At 35.7% G+C, this 23,432-nt stretch overlaps 1 protein-coding gene across 1 annotated transcript in view; it reads left to right on the forward strand.

Moving 5' to 3' along the window:
• Positions 1–23,432, forward strand: part of LOC121443414 (teneurin-1) — a 348,703-nt gene that overhangs the window by 178,137 nt on the left and 147,134 nt on the right. The window contains exons 9-12 of the mRNA XM_041645172.1: positions 1,049–1,234; positions 3,513–3,536; positions 5,406–5,552; positions 15,132–15,348. Coding sequence (XP_041501106.1) covers positions 1,049–1,234; positions 3,513–3,536; positions 5,406–5,552; positions 15,132–15,348 — 574 coding nt within the window. The remainder of the gene's footprint in view (positions 1–1,048; positions 1,235–3,512; positions 3,537–5,405; positions 5,553–15,131; positions 15,349–23,432) is intronic.

Here is a 23,432-nt window from a genome sequence, read left to right on the forward strand (position 1 = left end):
TGGTCACATACATATGAACACATTATACATATAAAACACAATAATAAATTAGTGAACAAATTACTTTGCCATAAAGAGACTGTCCCATCATGAAAATGATTCTGGTGTCTATAGAGTTTATTAATATTACAGTAATCAAATAACTTCTAAAAACTAATTTTAACTTTTGGATTATGAAAATGACAATTCAACTTCCAGAATACCCTTTTTGATTTTAAGGATGTATGGCCATTAAACACCAATCGTAATGAATTCCTTCTATAAGCTTTTATCCCTTCTCCTCTAGCAGAAGATTAGATAAGAAAGAAGCTTGCCAAGCTTTTATTTTGGTTTATCTACTGTCAAGATTTTATTAATATTCAACATGTCTCATCAGAAAGTCAAGGAGACAAAGTAGACAACTTTGGCAAAGTCAGTATACACCATCATTATATTGGCTAAACACTGAATAACATTTCAGAAAAAGAAAGCTGTACACTTTAATCAACCAGGACTCATTTCATATGCTTAAAATAAACACAAATATTGATTGTGTCATCAGAGAAACCAGTTGATTGCTGTCATTGGGAGCTTTGCCTTTTGTGTATTATTATATTAGGTTTTTTTTTCAATGTTGTCGTCTTCAGTAAGCTAAGAACACTATTGTACTATGTCATCATCCACTGTGAATTCATACAGTATCATAAAATATTTCAATTTGATCTATGATTCTAAAGAAATTTTTAAGGAATCCTCTCAGACATTTGTTGGACATACACTTCCTTTCTAAGTCTTGATGACATTATCATTTTATAGACTTCCTAAAATCAATTTGCCCTAAAATTTATTTTATATATAGAATCTTAACTGCTCTCTTTGGAACACTCCTTTTATGATTACTAGGACACACGGAAAGTAAGCGTCTTTTGTTCACATATTATTAAATGTTCATAACATTTCATTTAAAGTATCAGTGTAGCCTTTGATGTGTTGTTCATTATAACTTTAGGAAGGAATGGTTGTTGGTTTTCACTAAATGTCCTAACATGCCTTCTTTGAATTTCCACAGAACTCTGTACCATGGAGTGTGGGAGCCATGGAGTGTGCTCAAGGGGAATATGCCAATGTGAAGAAGGCTGGGTAGGACCAACATGTGAGGAACGTTCCTGTCATTCTCACTGTGCTGAGCATGGCCAATGCAAAGATGGAAAATGTGAGTGCAGCCCTGGATGGGAGGGCGACCACTGCACAATTGGTAAGTGTCAGCATACTTTGACTAGAGTAAGTTAGGATAATTGAAGAAGCAAGAACAGTCTATTGAGCCAATTGTCATGATAGTCGTAGATTTTGAAGTTGGAGAAAAGGGGGAAAAGAAATACTGACTACAAATATTCTGTGAACTAGAAGGTTTCTTCTTTAATAGTATTGTACTCTTTTCCTCTGTAATTTCTTTTCTCATTATTTCAGTGTTCTTTGTATTTTCTGCTTTCAACCACTACGAGTTATGCAAATGAAAGATGATACATTGGGATAAAGTGTCATTAGTTAATAAGACAAGAGCTTTTGTTGACAGTAACATTCACTGTCCATTGTTTTTGAAAAATATAGGTTATTTTTTGTTGAAAGCACCTAAAGGCAATTTCTTTAAATGGGACCACTTTAACAGAGACCATTTGATATCATTAGAGGCTGTCTTTTATATATATGAAAAAGGCACTCCTGACCTATTGTCAATAGAACTTCTGTGTTCAATTGTCTGTCTTCATTCAGTAGTACAGACTTTATGCTGAATGAGTCAGCCTTTTTCATAGCCTTGTTCTCAATTTACAAATTTTCAAGCAATGGTCAGACAGAATACCTTGTAGACAGGGGGGATGACAATGTAATAATTAAAATACCATGTGATATTCACATTATAAAAGATATTACTAATAATTAATATTTCTAATGCAAAATAGTTTTTTAATCAAACTTTCTATTTGTGTCCATATCTACCACAAAGGTTTCTTGTATTTTGTTTTAATTGCATTCATGGTTTCTGTGATAAAATACCTTGAGAAAAGCAACTTGGGAGAGAAGGAGTTTATTATTGGCCCCAGTTCCTGGTTACAATTCATTATAGCAAGGTAGCCACAGTAGCAGGAATTTTCAAGAGTTGGACATACCACATCCACAATCAGGAATAGAGCACAGTGAATGTATGTGTACTTGTGCTCAGCTCACTTTATCCTTTCTTAAACAGTTCAGGATCCCTACATAGAGAATGATACTACCATTAGAGTTCAGGATCCCTACATAAGGAATGATACCACCTATATTAGGTCAGTTTTCCCATCTCAGTTTCATCAAGATAACCTCCCACAGGGAGCCCCACAGGTCAGCCTGATCTAAATAATCCCTTTTTGAGACTCTCTTCCCAGATAATTCTAGGCTGTATAAAGTGACATTCAAAACTACCCATTATACCCACTATGCACGTAAAATGAAATAAATACAATTGTACAATTCCCATTGTTCCACTAAGGAAATGGGTCACAGTGTTCCATTAGCGTTTCCATGACTAGACAGAAAATGTGCACCAAGCAAAGACAGAAATTATCTTTTGTTTTGGGCAATTTCTTTTTTGAAAATTGTTCATATAATGCATTTTAGCTTATTATTTCTCCTCTCCAAACTCGTCAAAAACCTTCCATCTCCCTACTCACCCAACTTCATGGCCCTTTTCTCTGAAAAGAAAAAGATAAACCCAAATATATACATAGAAGTACACACAAAAGTATTATTTGTGTTGACCAACTCCTTCTGAACATTAGCTTGCCTTGAGTACAGTTTTTGATATACAATTCATTGTCAGCATTTTCCCCCTAGTGTACTGTACTGTGGCTTTCACTTTCAGGTGACATTATTTTGTTACAATAGTTGGATATGTCAAAGCAATGCATACTATATATGTGTATATATATATATATCATATATACATATGATTTATATAAATTGCATTACTATTCTACTATAGGTACAATAAGTCTTGTTCTATGACCACGGAAATAGTTAAGATTCCTTAAAAAGGTGGTAAGGGGTGATTCAGATGCAGCTTAAGTAATTACATTTTCAGGACAGTAAGTTTATTGACTTCACACGAGACTATTTCAATATTATGATAATTACCAAAGGTGGTTGGTTGCTCCAGAACTCCCTTCTAAAGATATTCCTAATAAGAAGATAAAGGGAGTCCTCTTTCATAGAAGTTATTACTAAAATGTAAAATATGAAGTTCTTATACTTATAGTGAAATATGACACTTTTTAAGGAAGCCTAATAGAGTTTCTTGCAGAAAAGACATTAATAACTTTCCCACAGAAAATATTATTCTCAAAATACACAGGCCAGTGTACCAATATTTGAGCTGCATGTGTTTCAACAATCCATAGGTTGTCATTCTCCTTCCAAACAACAGAGGGTAAAGCATAAGTATGTGTTGTATAGTGTTTATCTCCCAGAAATTTATTTAATCTTTCTCTTCCCCCCTTTAGCTCACTACTTAGATGCTGTCCGAGGTAAGACTTTTTCTTAGTAGCAGGAATGTGCTTTTCAAAGCAATGTGCGTGTGGGAGAACAAAGGTGATGGCATTTTGGTTTTATTTCTTTGGATTCGTTTGATTGCTTGGTTAGTTTCTCTCTGGTTATTACTTTGGGCAACCTTACTTAAATGTAATACTTCTGTGTTTATACTAATGAGACTAGACGATAACTTGTTTTTCTCACATCCAAGTCAATGTTCCTACAGTATAGAATAGACTGGCAGTTTTATGGACTCTTTTTCTGTGTTCTTTTGTAAAAACTTGTGGGAGAGGATTGCACATGAACACAAGTCTACAGACAATCATTAAATAAAGTTGGTTGAGGTAAACAGGTGAAGTATTATTCAAAACAATATATCTGTGTCCATGTATAAAATACTTCTGTCCTCATAAAGGCAGAATTTTCCCCATTCTAAGTACCTTATCCTTTGTCCCTCCAGGAATTTGCCTTTGACTGAAACAACAAGGGATTTTCTCTCAGATATGTGGTGTTTTTCCATCCCAAATCACCTTGAGATTTATTTTTTCCATTGAGTATCCATTAGAATAGACATACAAAAATTCCTTTATCAAGGCTAAGGATACTCATTCTATGTCAAGGCTTGGAGATATGATTTTTATAAAAGGTATCATTCTTTCTGTCTGCCTTCTGCTATTTTAAGGTTTTATTTCCTTTCTCTGGGTTATTGATAATTACTTGGAAAATCTTTTGGACAGAAGGTGGGGTTACTTCAATATTTTTAAACCCATGTTTATATTTATGCTTCTGAATTTTTCTTTTGAAGACATACAGTGAAAAGAATGTTGATCGGACTATCCCTAGTAAAAGCCATGTCTGGTCTTGTATGACTATTGGGAAAATATTCAAGACCTGTATATCATTATTATTGTTGTTGTTGTTGTTTCCATATATGTGCCACTGATCACTTGGAACATGCACAGTTCCCTTTTGATAGACCCTACATCTGAACTATTGGCAGAAAGAGTAAGGCACATTTTCAGGAGGTACGAAAGAAAAAGAATCTAATTCTAAAGAAGCAACATTGCCTGTCTTTGTGCTTTAGTAATTAGTGAAAAATATTCAAATATTATACTTTCTCTTGAGTATATTTTCCCAGTTATTCTCTAGAATTCTGAAACTCTATGTATGGCATATTTTGATCCCATAACTATTTTCTGAGTACTTAATATTATTATTTTAAATAAAGTAATATGCTGGCTTATACAAGAGATACCGCAGAAGTAAAATTCCCAGTGCTTAGCCCTCAGATCAATAGTAATCTTGAAAATCTGAATAGGTGCAAAAAAAGTGCAGCACATTTCTAAGGAATAAGCAAATACACCATGGTGTGGTCTGAATTACAAACCAACATACCTATGTCCTGAAGCACTAGAACACAGGGGGAAATCATCACAGGCGAGAAGCAGTTGAAGAAAGTTTCTCTTCATAGAAACTGCTGTCTTTCTCCAATTTATTGGCCATAACTAGATACAACATCATCTATCCCATTTTGATAGAGATGAGGAGATACATTTTTCAAAAAGAAACAAACAAAAAAATTTTCTTGTCCCCACCACAGTTTCCTTTCTATCTGAACCAGAGGTTGGGAATTGGGGTTAGCATTAATAACACTTAATTGGCTCTCTAAGGAAAAACACTGCAAAGTCAGGGATAACAAGTTCCCTGGGAAGGTGTTGCAAGTAAGCAAGCTCCTCTTACATTTATTCAGCACCTCATCCGAACAGAGCCCAGATGATTAAATTCTTCCCTGTAGGCAGATACATCACTGTTGGCCAATCCCATTCTGAAATCTCTGCAATTGTTACCCTCTGCTGTCTTTTCAGATGGCTGTCCAGGGCTCTGCTTTGGAAATGGACGATGTACCCTGGATCAAAATGGTTGGCACTGTGTGTGCCAGGTTGGTTGGAGTGGGACAGGCTGCAATATTGTCATGGAAATGCTTTGTGGAGACAACTTGGACAATGATGGAGGTGAGTTACTTACAAAACATTCGTGTAAGAAAGCAAGAGACTTGCCTCTAGCACAGTAGTAACCAAGCTAAGAGGAAAAATTAAGAATCCTAAATACCAATAAGATTGAGGTGCATGGCATGATACTATTTTTAATTTCAATAATATTTTTAAAATATTGTTTATTGTTTATTTAAAATTACTCTGTCTGGGCAATGCTCCAAATGTTTTACATGTATAGTATCTCATTTAATTGTAATCATAAATAGATGCAGAGTGTGTCTCAAAAACTAATAAATAAAACGTCATGTTAAGTTCTTAAATACAAAGAATATTGTCTTGTGTCCTCTGAAAGTCATCAAGTATTGCTAAGAGGTAGAGACAAAAGAGGGAGCTCTAAATAATTAAGGACAAAGAAAATATTTCATTTTGTGTACATTAGCATCTGACAACTTAACATCATTATGATCTTTCCATTTGACATAACTTTTGTATTCTTTCTTGGCAAGAAAATATGAAATTAACAACAAATGCTTTCCTAATTACAGTACCTTGGGTTAAAATAAAGTAGATTATTAAATGTGGGGCCTATTTCCTATATTTGTGAGATGCATTTCTTATCATTTCCATCCCAATAAAGAGCTTAAATTCGTGAGAGAGCAGATAGGGTTTAGGCTTTCACCTGGTTGTAAAAGTTTCTCCTTTGGGTTGGGAAGCTAGTTCATTGGACAGAGCCATCTTCTCCCAACATCTGAAAAGCAAAGACAGGGAATCCTTGCACTCCCCCTTGCTAATCTAGCCCTAAGTGGTAGACTCTGGATTGGGTGAAAGACTCTGCCTCAATGAAGAAAGTGAAGAGTAATCAAGGCAGCCACCCAATGTCAGCTTTAGTCCTCCACACGTGTGCATAAACAAACACCCACATGCGTACCATACACATGCACACCATATACACAAACAGAAGCAAACGAAGCTTCTTTTTTTACATGTTATGGATGGGAAAACTAGAATTAATAGTAACAAGCATTAAGTACATCAAATGTGGTTATCAGTATTAAATGAGATAATTCAAGTAACCACATGAATTATAATGGAAGGACAACAGACACACACATACAGAGAGAATGGGGAAGTATACTCTTTTTTCCTAAAAAATACTAGTTTATATATATATATATATATATATAAAATTTGGGATACAGAATGAGTTTTTTACAATTAAATGGTATATAGATCAACTGCCTGGCTGAGTTTTATTATTCTCTAATACCCATCTCTACTTTCTTTGTTTTAGTTTCATTCTATGCATCCTTTCCAGAATGCCTTCTCTTCACTCACGTATCTCTGTCCACTATTTAAGTCTCAACTCAAGCCACATCTTCCATGAAGTCTCTGACTGTATGGTGCATATTATAAGCACCAGGGGAGGCTGAGGAAGCAGAAATCATACAGTCTTAATTATATATCTTCTGTTTCACTTGATATGCATCAGGCATGACACACGTGCCATATCTATTTGCCAGCTATAATTGATAACAACAGTAATTCACTTGTATGCAGAATTTACTATGAACCAGGCACTGTGCTGAGAATATTATGTGAGATATCTAATTTAACCTCTTCACTGTAGTAACCTCAGTTGATGATATTTGCAAATTATAAAACTAGGCACAGGAAAATAAAGTTTATAGGAAGGAACTGAGAGATCTTGAGTGTAAGGCCAGGTGATACACCTTGTTCGTGCAATTGATAGAGATTTACTATCTGATGTGTTCATTGAAGGGCTCACAAAATATGTTCACAGCCTATGCATTTGTAATTTCTGGACCAATTAAAGTCAAGCAAAATAAGTCTCCTGACTTTATCAAGTAATAAAAATAATGGAATATTTAATTATCAAGCCTCTTTATGTCTTCAAGGTCACACCAAGGGAGCCAAAAAATGTTTAATGAATGGATCAATTAAACATTAATGAATTATTGAATTATCAGTTCTCAATGTCTGTGTATATGCGGTTGCAAAAAAAACATAGACGATTTTACTGAATGTGTATTGACCTCTGCATATTCCTTAAAACTGTGTATCTATATGCAAATTGAAAATCAAAGGCCTGATAAGAGCTGAGCATAGCTTATAATTGTCTCCTTAGGGACTAAGGTTAGAAAGCTCCATGAGAGTTTCAATTACCATTTTTCTTTTAGTGGGACTAAGATAATATTGATGACAAATATAGATTGGCCTTTACATTAAGATAGAAAGAGAGATTGAATAACCACTAAAAGTGACTAAGATTTTAAACCCATAATTCTATTTCTAAATGTTTACAATGAATACATTCAAGGTCCTTCATTTGGTGATTTCAGCTTTCCAGATTCTCCAAAGGGCAGAATTCGTTTAGCTGACTATTATTAATGATTAGAATCGTTCTTTGTATATTTGTATGTGCTTTAATTAAATCAAAAAGTGTCAATTGAACATTCCTGAAAAAAGTAATACTAATTTCTATAATGCAATTCTTAAGAAACCTTCCAATCAAAGCCACAGGGCTTCCAAGCAATTGTTTCAAGAAGCTGCTACCTGATTATTCCATATTCCACCTGATACTTAAAACTTCTTGGGATTTTTTTCTTGCATCTTAATCACCATTGAATATTCATTAGAACCACTGATACATCCTGCAGTTTTGACTGTAGTATTGTAACTCTCAGTAAGTCATTGGGCTTCATTGAATATGTAAGTGACACAGCTTCCCTGTAAGCCAACTAAGAGGTCCTTGCAGAGTGAAAGCTGAGAACACATAACCTTTGGATTTTTTCCCTAACATTCAAAAAAAAAAAACAGAAAGAAAGATCTCTTATTGTAAGTACTGATTACTATAAAAGTCACAACTCTGTGGAATACTGTGACCACAAGTATCCCTTTAAGCCCTTAGATTCCTGCATATATATGCAGGAAAAACAATGTCACGGGACCATCTATTGATTTGTTAGTCGTGTGTCTTTAATTGAAAACATGATCACCAACTTTTACAAGCCCAGGAGGAGTGGAATGAGCATTGTATTAGATTTATCCAAATAGCAAAAACAAATAGTGAATGGAACTATCATCAATAAAAAGTCTATTTCAAAGCTTTCATTTAAAAAAAAAGCAGTTAAGAATAGACAGATCAACACAACCAACTAAAAGACAAGGAACATTCTTAGGTACAAATTTAAATTAAATCAGCACCAAAAAGCCTGTGTGAAGGAGCTGGAGACATAGCTCAATCAAGTGCTTGCCATACCTGCGTCCGATCACCAGTGCCCATGCAAAAGCTTAAAGGCCTAGAAATCTGTTGGGGAAGTAGAGAAAGGGCCATCCTTAGGACTTGCTAGCCAGCTAGCCAAGCCAAATTGCTCTATGAACTCCAGGTTCAATGACGGACCTTGTCTCAGAAAACAACAAAAAAAGAGGAGGCCCAATAAGATGACTCAGCACATAGTTTCTTGCCACAGAAGCCTGAGGACCTGCGTTCAATCTCCAAATGCCCAGAACCAATGTAAGGTGGAAGAAAGAGAACCAGGGCCACTAAGTCGTCCTCTGACCTCCACATTAACAGTGTAGCATGCATGTCCCTACACATACATCATATGTAGACAAGCATGCACAAATACATACACATGTATCATAAAACCAAAAAAAAAGGTTTAAGTCCTTAATATTGGCATTTATTTATTTATTTATAGGCAGTGTTCTCTCTGCATGTACACTTACGGGCCAGAAGAGGACATAAGATCTCATTGCAGATGGTTGTCAGCCATCATGTGGGTACTGGGAATTGAACTTAGGTTGTCTGGAAGAGCAGCCAGTGCTCTTTACCATTAAGCCAACTCTCCAACCCCTCAATGTTTTCTTTTTATTTATTTGTTTGTTTTTTGGAGCTCACAGAGATCCTCCTGCCTCTGCCTCCTGAGTGCTGCAATTAAAGGTGTGTGCCACCACCACCTGGCTCACTCTACTTTAAAGGAAAGGAAGTGGTATCTGAAATTGCAAAAAGATTGTGGCAGAATATTAAAAATATAGAAAAAGGATGTCTAATCACAACAGCCGCTTTTCTCAGGTTTTTAAAAAATTTCTCCATTTGTCCCAACTTCTCTGGGAGAAAGTGTTCTAGTGGTCTATGTTCATATTTGTTGGAAAAATCAGTTAGTTCATTGCCTAAAAGAGAATGATTTTCCAGGAATTGTTCTTCATAACAACTTACCATTAAAACTAGTAACTATTTACAAGGTCTTTTATAGTCATGTTTCTATTTTATAGAAAATATCACCACAGGTGAGTTATGAACACATACACACACATGGATCAATGAACTTCATGTTTTTACTATCGCCAGCATGCTTCTGTTTTTACTAAGTAATAAAAGACAAGGAGTCATGAGTTGACACCATTTGCTCTATTTAAGGGCCTCCCATTTTGTTTGACAATTTGGTTGTACACAAAAGATGCAATACCAAAGATATAGTCATAATAATTCTTTTTTTTACTATTCCTCCCCATTTCTGAACAACTCATTAATTAAATAACCATTGTCTGGTTGTAAGAGCCTAGAGTGCATATGCTTCCAGATGGAATTGAAAGGAGGAAAATCTAAACTTATAACTGTAGTTTACAAGATTGGTGGCTGGGTCTAACCCACTACCTACTAAGGCAGCTATTTGATATCCATCTGTGTAGTTTACAGTGTTGAAATGGATATTACTTAAAATAAAATAATTTAATTAAGGTAATGTGTGAAAACCTCATTAACATATATTTAGGTGCATTAAGTGGTGTTTTGTTAATGTCTAGCTAAATTTACAGTTGTCCTAGAAGTAGGACAATTTTGAGCATTGACAGATCTTCTATTCTATCACCATGAAAAAGTTAAACTTCAATCCAGCCTCTATCCAAGTGATAACAAATCCTTAAATCAATAAAATTCAATGAATGTTGAGTTCCTGTCATATTAATATAGTGTCTACCAACTCACCATTGTATAGGGTCCAATCTATTCAGAGTTTGTTCCTAATTGAACACATTCCAATGAACTGATTTGCTGAACAGTATTAAGGCTATTTCAATAAGACTTGAGGCTGAACATTTTAAACTATGAATGTAAACCATTTGCACACACCTCTAAGACTCTACGCCTAGATGCTTTGTAGTCGTTATATTCCAGACCATGGCATAATAACAAGTAATATTTATCAGCTACTAGTTACAAACTAGACAATGTGAAAATTCTTAATATTTAACTTTCCAAATTTACTGGACTTCAAATGGCATAAAAAACAAAGTGATAATTTTAAAAATCTTGATTTTATTTGTACTTAAGATACTTTGACCATTATCAAAGCTACAAACATATCTAACAGGTCAAAAGTCACCTTCTATATCTTTGTAGTTTTTAAGATCTACCATGTTATGAAATTTTGAGTCCATAATACCATATTATTGTATACATGAGACGGTTCATCATCTATAACTTTATAACATTGAATGAATGACTCCACATAACCCCATCTCACACCTTCTGGAAAATGTTCTTATGTCATTTACTTTTATAAGTTTGATTGCATTCTTCAAATAAGAGCAATCATGAAGTATTTATTCCTTCCTGCTAACTTCAGTATAATATTATCCAATCTATGTTCATACTACTCTGAAAGCATTCAATGTTGTATTTAGAATCATTACAACATATGAACCTTGCAACCCCTTATTGGAAGGCATTGTTACCCACAACTTATAGGAAAAGAACCTGAGAGTCCAGGAGTAGAATTGCTTAGTCCAGAGTCCAGATTGTAAGTGTCAAAGTATACTTAGGAATCAATGTTGTTTGAGGGTTTTTTTTTTAACCTTAATTGATTCAAGTGCTCTAAATACCTATATATAGTCAGGGACTTAGAAATCCTACAGACTCTGAGAATTCTGGTAATAGTCACTACTTAGATAGGGATATTAAACTAAGATTTCTAAACAGAACACAATATGTTAATATGACTCCCACATAATGTATAGCAATGGAATCACATTTAGCTTCTTTTCCTCTAATTGTAAAATGAATCTGAAAATATCTATGTAAAAATGTGCCGCAGAGGTTAGCTAAAATGATACATTTGGAAGCACCTAATACTTAAAAAATATTAACTAGTTCGCACAAAGTTGAAAATTATTTCGGAAACCCCACCAAACTTTAGCTGTCCATTTCTGCTAAAACAATAGTATGGGTATTGTGAGCAAGTTCATTCAAGATTTAGGCCAACATGAGTTTCTCCTATATTGCTCATATCTCCTTTTCTAGTCTCTTTTTCAGTCAAAGGCACACATCTGATAGGCAAACATTTACTACCGATTACTTGATCACATAGAAAAAACAGTATACTTGATTTTCATCAGCATGAATTGAGTCAATTTGAAATAGACCCAGATTGGTTAGAAAACCTAGGATCAATGAACACTATGTTTAGTCTCCCAAGACAATGTAACCTCTCTCTTTTTTTGCTCTCTTTTATTTTTATTCCATTAAAGAAAACATTTTCTGAAAATAAAATCAGCTAACATATGATATGTTCTTACCTGACACTCTGAGCTTGGCTGTCAGTAGGGTGCCACAGTTTCCTTTTCAGAACAATAAAAGAACTGTTAATAGCCAAAAGAAAAAAACACACACATCCAGTGTGACTGTCATTTGCACTTCTTTGTAACAGTCTAGACATACTGTTTGGGGTGTTATCCAATGTGATAATTGGTAAGTAGATCTTTACCCGTGTGCAGGGTTTGCCTGCAAATTATAATTCAGGGTTTCATGCCATTGCTGGCCTGCTTTTCTGTTACCTTTCAAAATTCAACAGTGTCTTGCTATTATTTTCAGAAAGAAAATCTCATAGGGTCAGCTCTATATATAATAGGCAATTACCAAATATAAGAGATTCCTTGAATTCTGCATCACATATCTAGATGAAAACATAATTCCCAGTTTTGAATTAGTTTAATGTTTAGTTTCAGAATCCAGTTTTGAAGATTACTATAACATTTGTATTTATTTAAAATCAGTTTATTTTCCATAATAAGACTGAATCACAGTTTATAGGATGAGGTCTGTCAACATTCAAAACTATTATTAGTGCATTTGTTAATACCAAATACAATACTAGGTGCTTCCATGTATATTATGCCAATAATTAAAAAAAAACACTATTCAATAAGAATGTAAGATAAAGATGAATTTGCATTTGACTCTCATATTTTTCATTGTCTGGAATATGGGACACCAATAGCAAACATTAGAAAACTCTTTTAATACATCTGATGTTGTTGCCAAGTTCTCTACACATTCAGATGTTGAATTCACAGAAGAGTAAAGAGATAATATGCTAAGAAGCAACTGAGAATGTCTTGTTAGAGAAAGAGGTAGTAATGTCATCTAAAATCCAAGGACTATCGGCTAATATATTTTTGCTAAACGATGAAAGAGGAAGGGGACTTGTTTTTGAAATGAAACCTTATGTAAACGTTAGTTATAAGTGTAAAAGAAATATGTTCACGGAGATACAGAAAGAAAGCATGGTCAAAAGTCGACTAAACAGGGAAAACAAGCAAAAAAAGCAAACTCCATTTTAAAACAAAGTACTATCTATGGTACAGGGAATTTGAAAAGGCCACATGTAGGGGAAAATATCTTTCTGGGTGCCCCAAGGCTACTCTTCCAAATTCCTCCTCTCTCAGTGTTGCTCACTTTCATTGCCCCCAGCTATGGTACATCCTCCTGTAGCTCAAATGGAGCATCTAAGTGAGGGAGGGGAGCAAGCAAAGTTGCTGCAGGAAACCAGTGCCTGTAACTCTTTTTTTACTCTCTCCCTTTTTTTTTTAAGTCGTTTAACATAACAACCATAGTTCTGCCTCCCTCCCCTCCTCCTGCTTCTCCCACCTTCTCCCTACCCCCTATCTACTCCTCAGAGAGGGTAAGGCCTTCCATTGGGAGTCTACTAAGCCTTGCATATCAAATTGAGAAACCACCAAGTCCCTCCCCACTGCATCAAGGCTGAGCAAGGTATCCCACCATAGCAAATGGACTCTACAAAAACATTTCGTACACCAAGGATAAATCCTGGTCCCACCGCCAAAGGGCCCACAAACTGCCCTGTCACCCACAGGCAGAGGGCCTAGTTTGGTCCCTTGCAGGCTCCCCATCTGTCTGTCCAGCTCGGATCAGCTGTCTCTGTGGGTTTCCCCTACACGATCTGTTTGTTCCCCCACCATTACCTCGTATAATCCCTCCTCCCTCCCTTCTACTGGACTCCAGGAGCACAGACCAGTGCTTTCATCATGAGTCTTAAGGAACCCCTGATCCACCTGAACGCCTCTGTTCCACTGCGAGCTAAGATTAGTGTCTTTATATTTACCCTTGTTAAACAACTCTATTAGAGCCACTTGCCTGCTCTAAGGACCTTGGAAGGACTTTAAATTTTTTGCTTATTGGATATGGAGTGAAGTGTCCATCTGCTCAGTTAATCACTGCAACCACATTTCTTTTTGTTGGTTTGAACTCTCTTAGAGTTCTTCTCATATTTCACTGGTATAAGTGTCAGCTGTTTAAACACCTATTTTATTCCACTAAATCCAGAATTCCTAGGGGGAAAGGGGTCGTTTTCTTTCATTACCTCCTAATCAACAAACAAAGCATTTTATACCTTTTACATTCTAAATAGTCAGCCCCCCCCCCCCCCGCCCTTCCATAAGTCTTGTGTCCTTCATGGCTACTTTTCCAAAGAGTGAAACTTTTCAATGGCTCTTTTTTTCCTTCATACAAGTGGATTCAGGAGTTCAAGGCAAATGATGAAGGCCCCAAAAGGGAGAGAAAGTGACTAAGTTGATAGATACTAGGTTTCGTAATAACTGCATAAATTCTCATTGCTTGTATAAATTCCTGAAATAAAATAAAAGGATAATTTGCTACTTTAGTAGGCTTCAGAATCACCAATATTAAGTGAGTGCAGTCTTGGGACAAAGAGAAATTCCAGTTCAGTGGGTAGAATTCAGGTATGTGGATACTTAACACTGCACATTTGAAAATCACTGTCCTACATACTTTATCACGACAAAAATCTCAACCTCTGTTTTAAGAATTATCAATAGACAGTCATGTTAAAATGATTTGTAAATGCAAATAAAGTCAGGTTGTCAAGTACTAGTTAATTGTGTATTCCCCGACAGAACTTTTTTTAAAAGACAAACATAGTTATCATTCCTACTGAGTGTTTTCATTGACGTATACCGAACTATACCTAACAGAATACGTTGACTGAAAGCTACATTGAAGTTATATATAGTCTCCAGTTAACAAGTACTAGAGAATTCCAAACTGGAAGATTCATGATCGAAATAGTTGGATTTCTCCAGAGTGCCCTAAAAACTCTGTGAGTAGCAATTCCTGAGAAACGTGCAAATGTAACAGGCTCTAATCTCAAAACAAGACTGGTGAACATTACATTTACTGTCTTTCTCCATTTTGCATATTTTTGACTATATTGTTTTCCTGGAAGGGAAATACCACTATTGATTTGTTTTGTCTTCCAGATGGTTTGACTGATTGTGTGGACCCAGATTGCTGTCAACAAAGCAACTGTTATGTAAGCCCACTCTGTCAGGGCTCACCAGACCCTCTTGACCTCATTCAACAAAGCCAGCCCCTCTTCTCTCAGCACACTTCAAGACTCTTCTATGATCGAATCAAATTTCTTATTGGCAAGGACAGCACTCATGTCATCCCTCAAGAGGTCTCATTTGACAGCAGGTATATAGAAATTTATTTTGTCCTTACTAAAAGTGTTCATGATTTTCCTTCAGAAAAAAAAAAAGAAAATTGTCTTCTAAGGATCTAGTGGTTTCTCATCCCTTCCCACAATAGTGCTATCTTCAGACTTCTGTTAAATGCCTACAGTGTTACCAATTTGTTTCTAATTGCCAACTGGTCAGATTCTATAACATAGAAGTTATAGCACATGTCTATGTCTCTATGAAAATGGGTATTTGATGACAAAACGGAAGGATAATTTGCAAACTTACTATTTAACTTCTGGAATCTTTTTGAAAAATCTTGAATTTCAATAGCTAAATTTTAGATTCTGTTTCATGATGAAAAGTGTTACAAGGTCAAAGGGTTGACTGACTTAATATCTTAATGGGAAATTCAAAATGAGAAATATCTGTCTTCTCAGATAGCTCAAATGTACGAATTACCTTTAAAGATCTGACAAGGTCCAATCCATTTAAATCAATTCACTTATTTAAAGTATGATAACCACTGAATACCAATGAACAAATCCTTATTATTAATAACAAACTTTAATAGCTAGTGCTAGGTATAGGTGGTCTGTAATTTAAGATCTCAAAAATGTCCTCCTTGGAACAGGAGAGATGGTTAGGTGATTTAACAGCACTTATTGCTCTTTCAGATGATCCAAGTTCAGCTCCCAGAACCCACATGCTGCTTCACCACTATAGGTAACTCCAGTTTTTAGGAGATTCAACACCATTTTCTGACGTCTGCAGGCCCCTATATACACTTTGTGCACAAACATACACTCGGGCACACAATACATGCATACACACACACACACACACACACACACAAATACCACAACCCAAAAGATTCAGTATTTCAACAATTTGAGACCAGTGACTATCTAAGAAAATTACTAGTCAATGTTAACTTTTACACAGTAAAAGGGGGGGGGGGATAAAGGTGTATGTGGAAACTTTACTTAATTCCCTTCTCTTCAGTTGAATATTAGAACTCTCATTGAAGCCAAAATGCTTTTCTTTATTTTATTACTATGTCGTTCTGCCCTTTTGAGCTTTCAATATAACCCAAAACCAATGCCAATATATCTCAAGAAAGGGTTTTTCTTCTAGAGACTCTAGACAAAGTTTGTCTTCCCCCAAAAGATTCAGTAATCCCCTCTTCGAAACGTTCCATCTTTGAGATAGAAGTAATCAATGGAATTATTTAAATATTGAAGACTTACTTCTAGAACACAAAAGAACAGAAAAAGATGAAGGCAGTCATTACTTCCATATTCCTAGTTAAGGTAGAGGGACAGTCAACTCTAGCTTTCTTCATACTTTAGGAGAAATCAGTACCAAAGAAGGGAGGGATTGAGAGGAAAAAAATAACGTTCATGACTTGAGATGTGTTGAATAACATGTTGAATTCAATAAGGGAGAAAGTCAAGACCTGCAAGAGACAGCAGACAAGTCTTTGTGACCCAGAGCAGGGCACTTGAGCAATAAACTAGAAAAGTCAAGACAAACAAACCCCTGTGGTTCAGCTTCGTGCTTCAGCAGTGCTTGCTAGGCGCTCACACAGTGAAGAAAACTATTACTTTGGGTGGTTAATGCCCTTGTCCTCCTCCTGGTTTGATTGAGTTTTCCCATTCTTTTGTAAAATGCTCCAAGTTATCATTTGACTCTACAAGTTGCATTTAAATTCAAAACAATGGGGCTCCATCCAGAGGTCTCTGCTATTAGAGTCCTAGCTGTCAGGAAAGATGTCCAGGGAGAGTACAGACCCTGGATTTGAACCCATGCACACTCGTCCCAAAAGCCTGATCTTTACATCACTGCACTGAGCCACAGTGGCTTGAATAAAAAAAAACTGGAGCATGTGACTGTAGTGTAGCTCATGACTCTTACACAACCTTGACCGTAGACTAACTTCTCTCAAATAAATAGAAGATATGTAGATGCCATAATTCATCAAATCACGTTTTTTGATATTTTTGTTTGTTTGTTTTGGTTTTTTTTTTTTTTTTTTGCCTTTGCCACATAGCTGAGCGACATCTGGGTAGACAGGTAAAGAAAGGAAAAATTGGGAACTTGGGAGTGGGGGTGGGGTGGGGGTAAGGGGAGATGGGGAGAAAAAAGTGAGAAGGGGGATGGGGAGAGCTTGGGGGAATGGGACGATTGGGATGGAGGAAAGGTGGACATGGGAGCAGGGAAGTATATATCTTAATTAAGGAAGCCATTTTAGGATTGGCAAAAGACTTGACTCTAGAGGTGTACCCAGGTGTCCATGGAGATGTCCCCAGCTAGATCCTTGGGCAGCTGAGGAGAGGGAGCCTGAAATGGCCCTATCCTGTAGCCATACTGATGAATATCTTGCATATCACCATAGAACCTTCATCTGGCGATGGATGAAGCTAGAGACAGAGACCCACATTGAAGCACTGGACTGAGCTCCCAAGGTCCAAATGAGGAGCAGAAGGAGGGAGGACATGAGCAAGGAAATCAGTATTGCGAGGGGTGCGCCCACCGGCTGATCTAATGAGAGTTTTTTTCTTTTTTCAATCTACTCCAAACATGACTACAAAGTAAACCACATAATCTACATGGCCTGTATTACTTATTACTTTTTAATAATGTAAATAGGTGAACAGAAGCATTATTGATCTTTAGTGTCTAAGCATTTAATCACTATTAATAATGTAGAAGGTTTTTATAAATATGTAAAAACAAGAGTACATTAAACTAAATGACAGCAGTAATTTGCAAAGCCAGACATTTCACTCACCATCGCTAATGGAGAATTGCATTTAAAAACAACATCTTACAAGGGTTACTGCAATCACTGACAGTAAGTCTGGCCAAACTCATTTATCTACTTAGTAACTATGAGAAGTTGATCCCCACATTACTCTTTGTCATGTGTCTTTATCAGATGTTGTTCAAAATTATGCCACGGATGCATTTTGTTTAGCCTGACATTTATGAAGAGACCAAATATAAAAGTTTGATTATAAAATTCTTCTAGAAAATTCACAAAGCTAAGCACTGCCAGGCACACAGTTACATCATAGGCGGTCTGGAGCTGAGGGACAGCGGTTCCTCAAGATGGGACATACAATGCCTGTCTAATGCATCGCTGTTTCCATCGTACCTAGGTCATTTACCAATTTTCTAGTGACATGTGTTTCTCTGTTGGCATTTGAGGTTTTCAACTCTGATCTATGGAATTTCTGTGGCTTTCCTTGAAAAGGTTTGATGACTATGTAGCTGGGGCTGATCACTTTCTCCAATTGTCTTTATATATTGGTTATCATTTTACCTAATTTCTGAACTTTTATTTTGGCTTTAAAATAGAGAAAAGATAAAAATGAAACAGAAACCACCCAGTGGTAATGCACACTTTAATCCAAGCACTCGGATGGTAGAGGCAGGCAGACCTCTGAGTTTAAGGCCAGCCTGGTCTACAGAGTGAGCTCCAGGACAGTGAAGGCATCACAGAGAAATCCTGTCTCAAAATGCCCAAAAAACAGAGAAAGATAAAAATCACATTAACAGAAGAAACAATATTCCTAACCATTAGTTTACTGAGTGGCTATGTATACTTCATGGCTAAACTAATATATACTTTTCCTTTAAGATTCAGCTAATAAACTCATATAAGAAGGGGTACCCTGATTTATGGTGTATTATGTACCACCAAACATGATGAGACTGTATTATTACATTTCTCACCTAGCATAATTTTCAAATACAGTTTTAAAATCTGAATGTTTTGCCTAGAAGATACCTCAGCAGTTTAAAGCACTTGCAGTGTGAGCCTGGTGACCTGAATTTCATCTCTGACACCCATACAAAAATCCAGATGGAGTTACTTGTGTCTGTAATCCTAGCACATCTATGGCCAGAAGCTTGTATACACAGAATAGAAGCAGACTCTAGAGAAACCCTGACCCCCCCAAAAAGCAGAAAGAAGCAACATCCAAAATGTTGTCCTCTGACCTACATACATGTGCTGTGTCAAATGCTCCTACCTATCTATTTATAACATACACACACACACACACACACACACACGCAGCACACATGCATGCACACACTAAATAAATCTATAAAATGTTAAAAAATTAAAACTCTAAAATCTCACAGCAGTGCTGCTGAACATAATTATAGAGGCCTCTTATAATATCCACACGTAACTGAAAGGTTCTAGAACTGGGATCAAACTTAGTACATCACTAAGCACGTGATACTCATAATGAACTACAAAGCAAAATGAAGTTAAACAAGATGATAGGTTTCCTCTACTTCTGTTAATAGAGCAATGGCTGCATTGTTGTTTGTTTTTTAGTTCATACTAGGATGTATGTTAATGCATATTGTTATCTCCGATTTATAACATTCCTTAATCAAGTTCTACAAGGATAAGGGAAAAGTCAGATTTCCCCATTCCACATTTTGAATATCTATTGCTATCTGGCAAACGTCTTCAGGTAATGGATTAAAGTGTTTTCTTCTTATTATCTCACAGGTCTATGGGTTAGAAATTCAGATATGATATGGCCAAGATGCCTTTTCTCTGTTCCATTATGTGTGGGGCCTCAGAATGCATCAAATAGCTGGAGGTTGAAACAGTAGGACAACAATTGGGAATCTTTCTGTGTACCTTCAGAATTTCGATAAGCTATTTGAGTTTCCCGATAGCATGGTGAATAACCAGCTCTGTGCTTGTCACAATTCTTATATTGTGCCTCTGCCCTATAAGAATGAGTGTCCCAAAAGACAGAAATGGGAGATGCCAGTCTCTTAATGAATGGGCATAGAAATTTTCCAAATGTCATTTGTGTCATACGCTACTGGACAAAGCCATCAAATAGCTCACCCAGATTCAAAAGGGAGGGCATGGGTCCCACTTCTTGATGAGTGAAATATGAAAGAATATTTAACTTTTTTTTATCTACCATGACATGTTCCCAGATCCTAACATATTGCCTCACATAAAGCAAGTTCAAAATTTAGCATTTCCTTGAGTGGTTTAGCTACAATGATTTTCCTTTTGAAACAGAATCTCACATAGCCAATGATGTCTCAAACTCCTGATGCCTTGGTCTGGACCTGGTGATTTCTGGCTTTAAATGTATACACCTCTATGCCTGACCTTGTTGCAGTGATCTTAAAATACAGGTGTTCTTTTCACATTTACCAATGAAATCAAACAATATTGGTTGCATAGAATGCACAGATATCATTAGGTACTTAAGTAAAACAATTCTCGAATGTAAAACCAGCCTAAAGGTAAGATTCCAAATCTCCAAACAACACAGAAGCAAAACTCATAAAAGATGATGTGATTATGTAGCAGTACTAAAGTAATCACTCATTTTTATCTTATAATGTCTTCCACCACTGTCACAACCTGCCAATAATTGACATCATTCATAACTGTGTACAAGCATCAATAATTCTTTCTACCTTCAGTGGGCTAGATAATCAAGATTTAGTGCCTAGAAAAAAGCTAGAAAATAAGGAACAACATCAAGTAGTTCAGAGGAATACTCCTGTTAACGTACTCATTTTAGCATGAATTATTTTCTTCTGACTCATTAGAAAACAAAAGAGGTACCCCAAAAGAATTTAACATCCTTAAACAGGAAATTCCTGCACTCTTCTTACCCAAGCTGTCTTCCTCTTTTACTGTATCCCATTCAATAATAAAAGCTCGATTAGTCATGATACCTGGTAATAGCCATAATTACTTACCATATCTTATTTAATAAAACATGCTTTTCTGCACTTGCTGAGCTGAAGATATATGCCATTTGAAATCCTATTAATGGCAAAACAAGTTATTGACTGAAGACTGAGGTTAAAGGAAGGTTGCAAGAAGATGAACACTGTAAGCAAAGTTGCCAGTGTGAAAGGAGACTGAAACCTAACAGTAATCACATATATACTCATTATTTTTAAGTATATGTTTTATGAAAACTAGTATTTTCAGAGTAATGTATGACTTCATTCTTCTTCAGAAGGAGATAACAAAGATATCACATTCCTCTGATATTCTTAATACAAAGCAATATCCTGATAATGATACATTTTTTAAGACCAGCAAAGCTTTGTGTTTACTCATTCCTTCTACAAATATTTCTTCACAAACTCTTCTGCACCAAAAATTGTATAGATGGGCATAAACATAAATAAGACAGTCCTTTCAGTTACAGAGTTTGTACTTGAGAGGAAGAAGTAGTCAAATATCAAGATCTAGTCATTATACATTATATATGTGTAAATATATATAATCATGTTGTATTCCATAAATACACTAAAATACTATGTTCCATTTAAAATTAAGAAATAATGATCTGGGGATATAGATCCATGATAAAGTACTTTACTAGCATGTTACAATCCCCAGGTTTTATCCTTGCCTCTGCAAAAATGTATCAAATAAATATGTATTTACTTAAAATAATTATACATTGAAATAAGTTTGGTGAATCTGGAATATTAGGTTTTTCAATGAACCTATTGTTCATCAACTCAGTGCTCTCAAGTTCAAGTTATTTGATGGAGGAGACAGGTAACCTAGCTTGCTATAAGACAAGAGGTATCCTAGTAGATACAACAAAGTCATTAAACCATAACAGAAATGAGATTGACCAACAGGTTCTCAGCAATAACACATGATGGAAGTAATTGGTTCTGCTGAACACAAAGAATTGCTAAAACTGACATAGCCAAGCAATTATTGATGACTTATAAGAAAAATACAAAGAATATTTAGACAGACAATGGGTTACCTTTATACAAGCAGATCACCCTTTCTTGGTTAGGGCTCTAAATTTTACTGCAACTTAAAGTTTTTGTACTAAGTAAATAAATTCAAAGAAAAGAATCACTCATGAAAAAAATTCCATTTACCATAATAAAAAAATCCCACTAACTACACTTTGGAGTCATATTATCATGATAGATCCTACAATTTCTTTCAAGGTAACCCGAATATCTGAGGATTGATAACCATTTCAGTTGTGATTTATGAACATTACTACATTTACGTGGTTCATTTGTTCATCCGGTGATAGACACTCTTCTAGGCTCTAGGCTATAGAGGACAATATCTTTTCAAGCATGGCAAGTAACACAGGCCATAATAAAAAAGAAATTGAGGAAAGAACAAGTACTGTCAAGTGAGATTTAAGGGAAAAAAGTCAAAGACCAAGAATGATCACTTTTGACAGAGTGGTCCAGAGAAGCACCCCTAAGGAGCTAACACTAGAGCAGAGTCTTCACAGTGCATGTCTGTATGCCAGATGATTAGGACATGAAAATTTCTTACCACTTGGACTCTTATACAATAGATTTTTACACAAGCTGAGCCTGCTATTCACTTTTAGGTGTCGTTAAAGTAAGATTGTGTGACATTATGTGCAATGAGAAGTAAAACAAAACTATCTTAAAAAATTACTACCTAGTAGTTATTATACAAGGTTTTACTTATAAATGCTCAAGGGCCCTTCCCAGGAGTACACTGATAAAATCTGAATCCCTCAGGCAAACTGAATAGGCTTTACAGAAAGAAAATAAGCTGTAGCCCTTGACTAGTTCATCATTAATGAAGGAAAACTGTAGCCAGTCTTCATCAATTAGTTAAACTCAAAAGGAACTCAATGTGTAGCAAACATTTACTGATTTAGAATTATTTTTAAAAAAGAGAAATAAAGAAATTTAGTACTTTATAGGGTTTTTGATGAGATACATTGTTATTACAATATTCAAGCATCCATGTTACCAGTTTTAAGATTTCATATGTAACTAACTCCCAGAATTCCAAAATATAGTTATTTGTAATTTCACTGAAGTACAATTTTGAATCCATATGCCTCCTGCTTAACTTTCTAATGAATTACTTATGAAAGCACTCTATTTGTTAATGGCAAGTTTTCAGATATTTTTTATCTAGGAACATGAAAAGCATCAGACCGTGTATGCAAGTAGTGGTTGGTAAACACACACACAAAGCAACAATTACTGAACAAACTAGTAGGCTAAGAACACAGGTATTGGCATTCTCAAATTTATCACCTGTTCACC

This window comes from Microtus oregoni, unplaced genomic scaffold (genome assembly GCF_018167655.1).
Source record: "Microtus oregoni isolate MIOR12 unplaced genomic scaffold, Mior012 000106F_ref0000393, whole genome shotgun sequence".
Lineage (NCBI taxonomy): Eukaryota > Metazoa > Chordata > Mammalia > Rodentia > Cricetidae > Microtus > Microtus oregoni.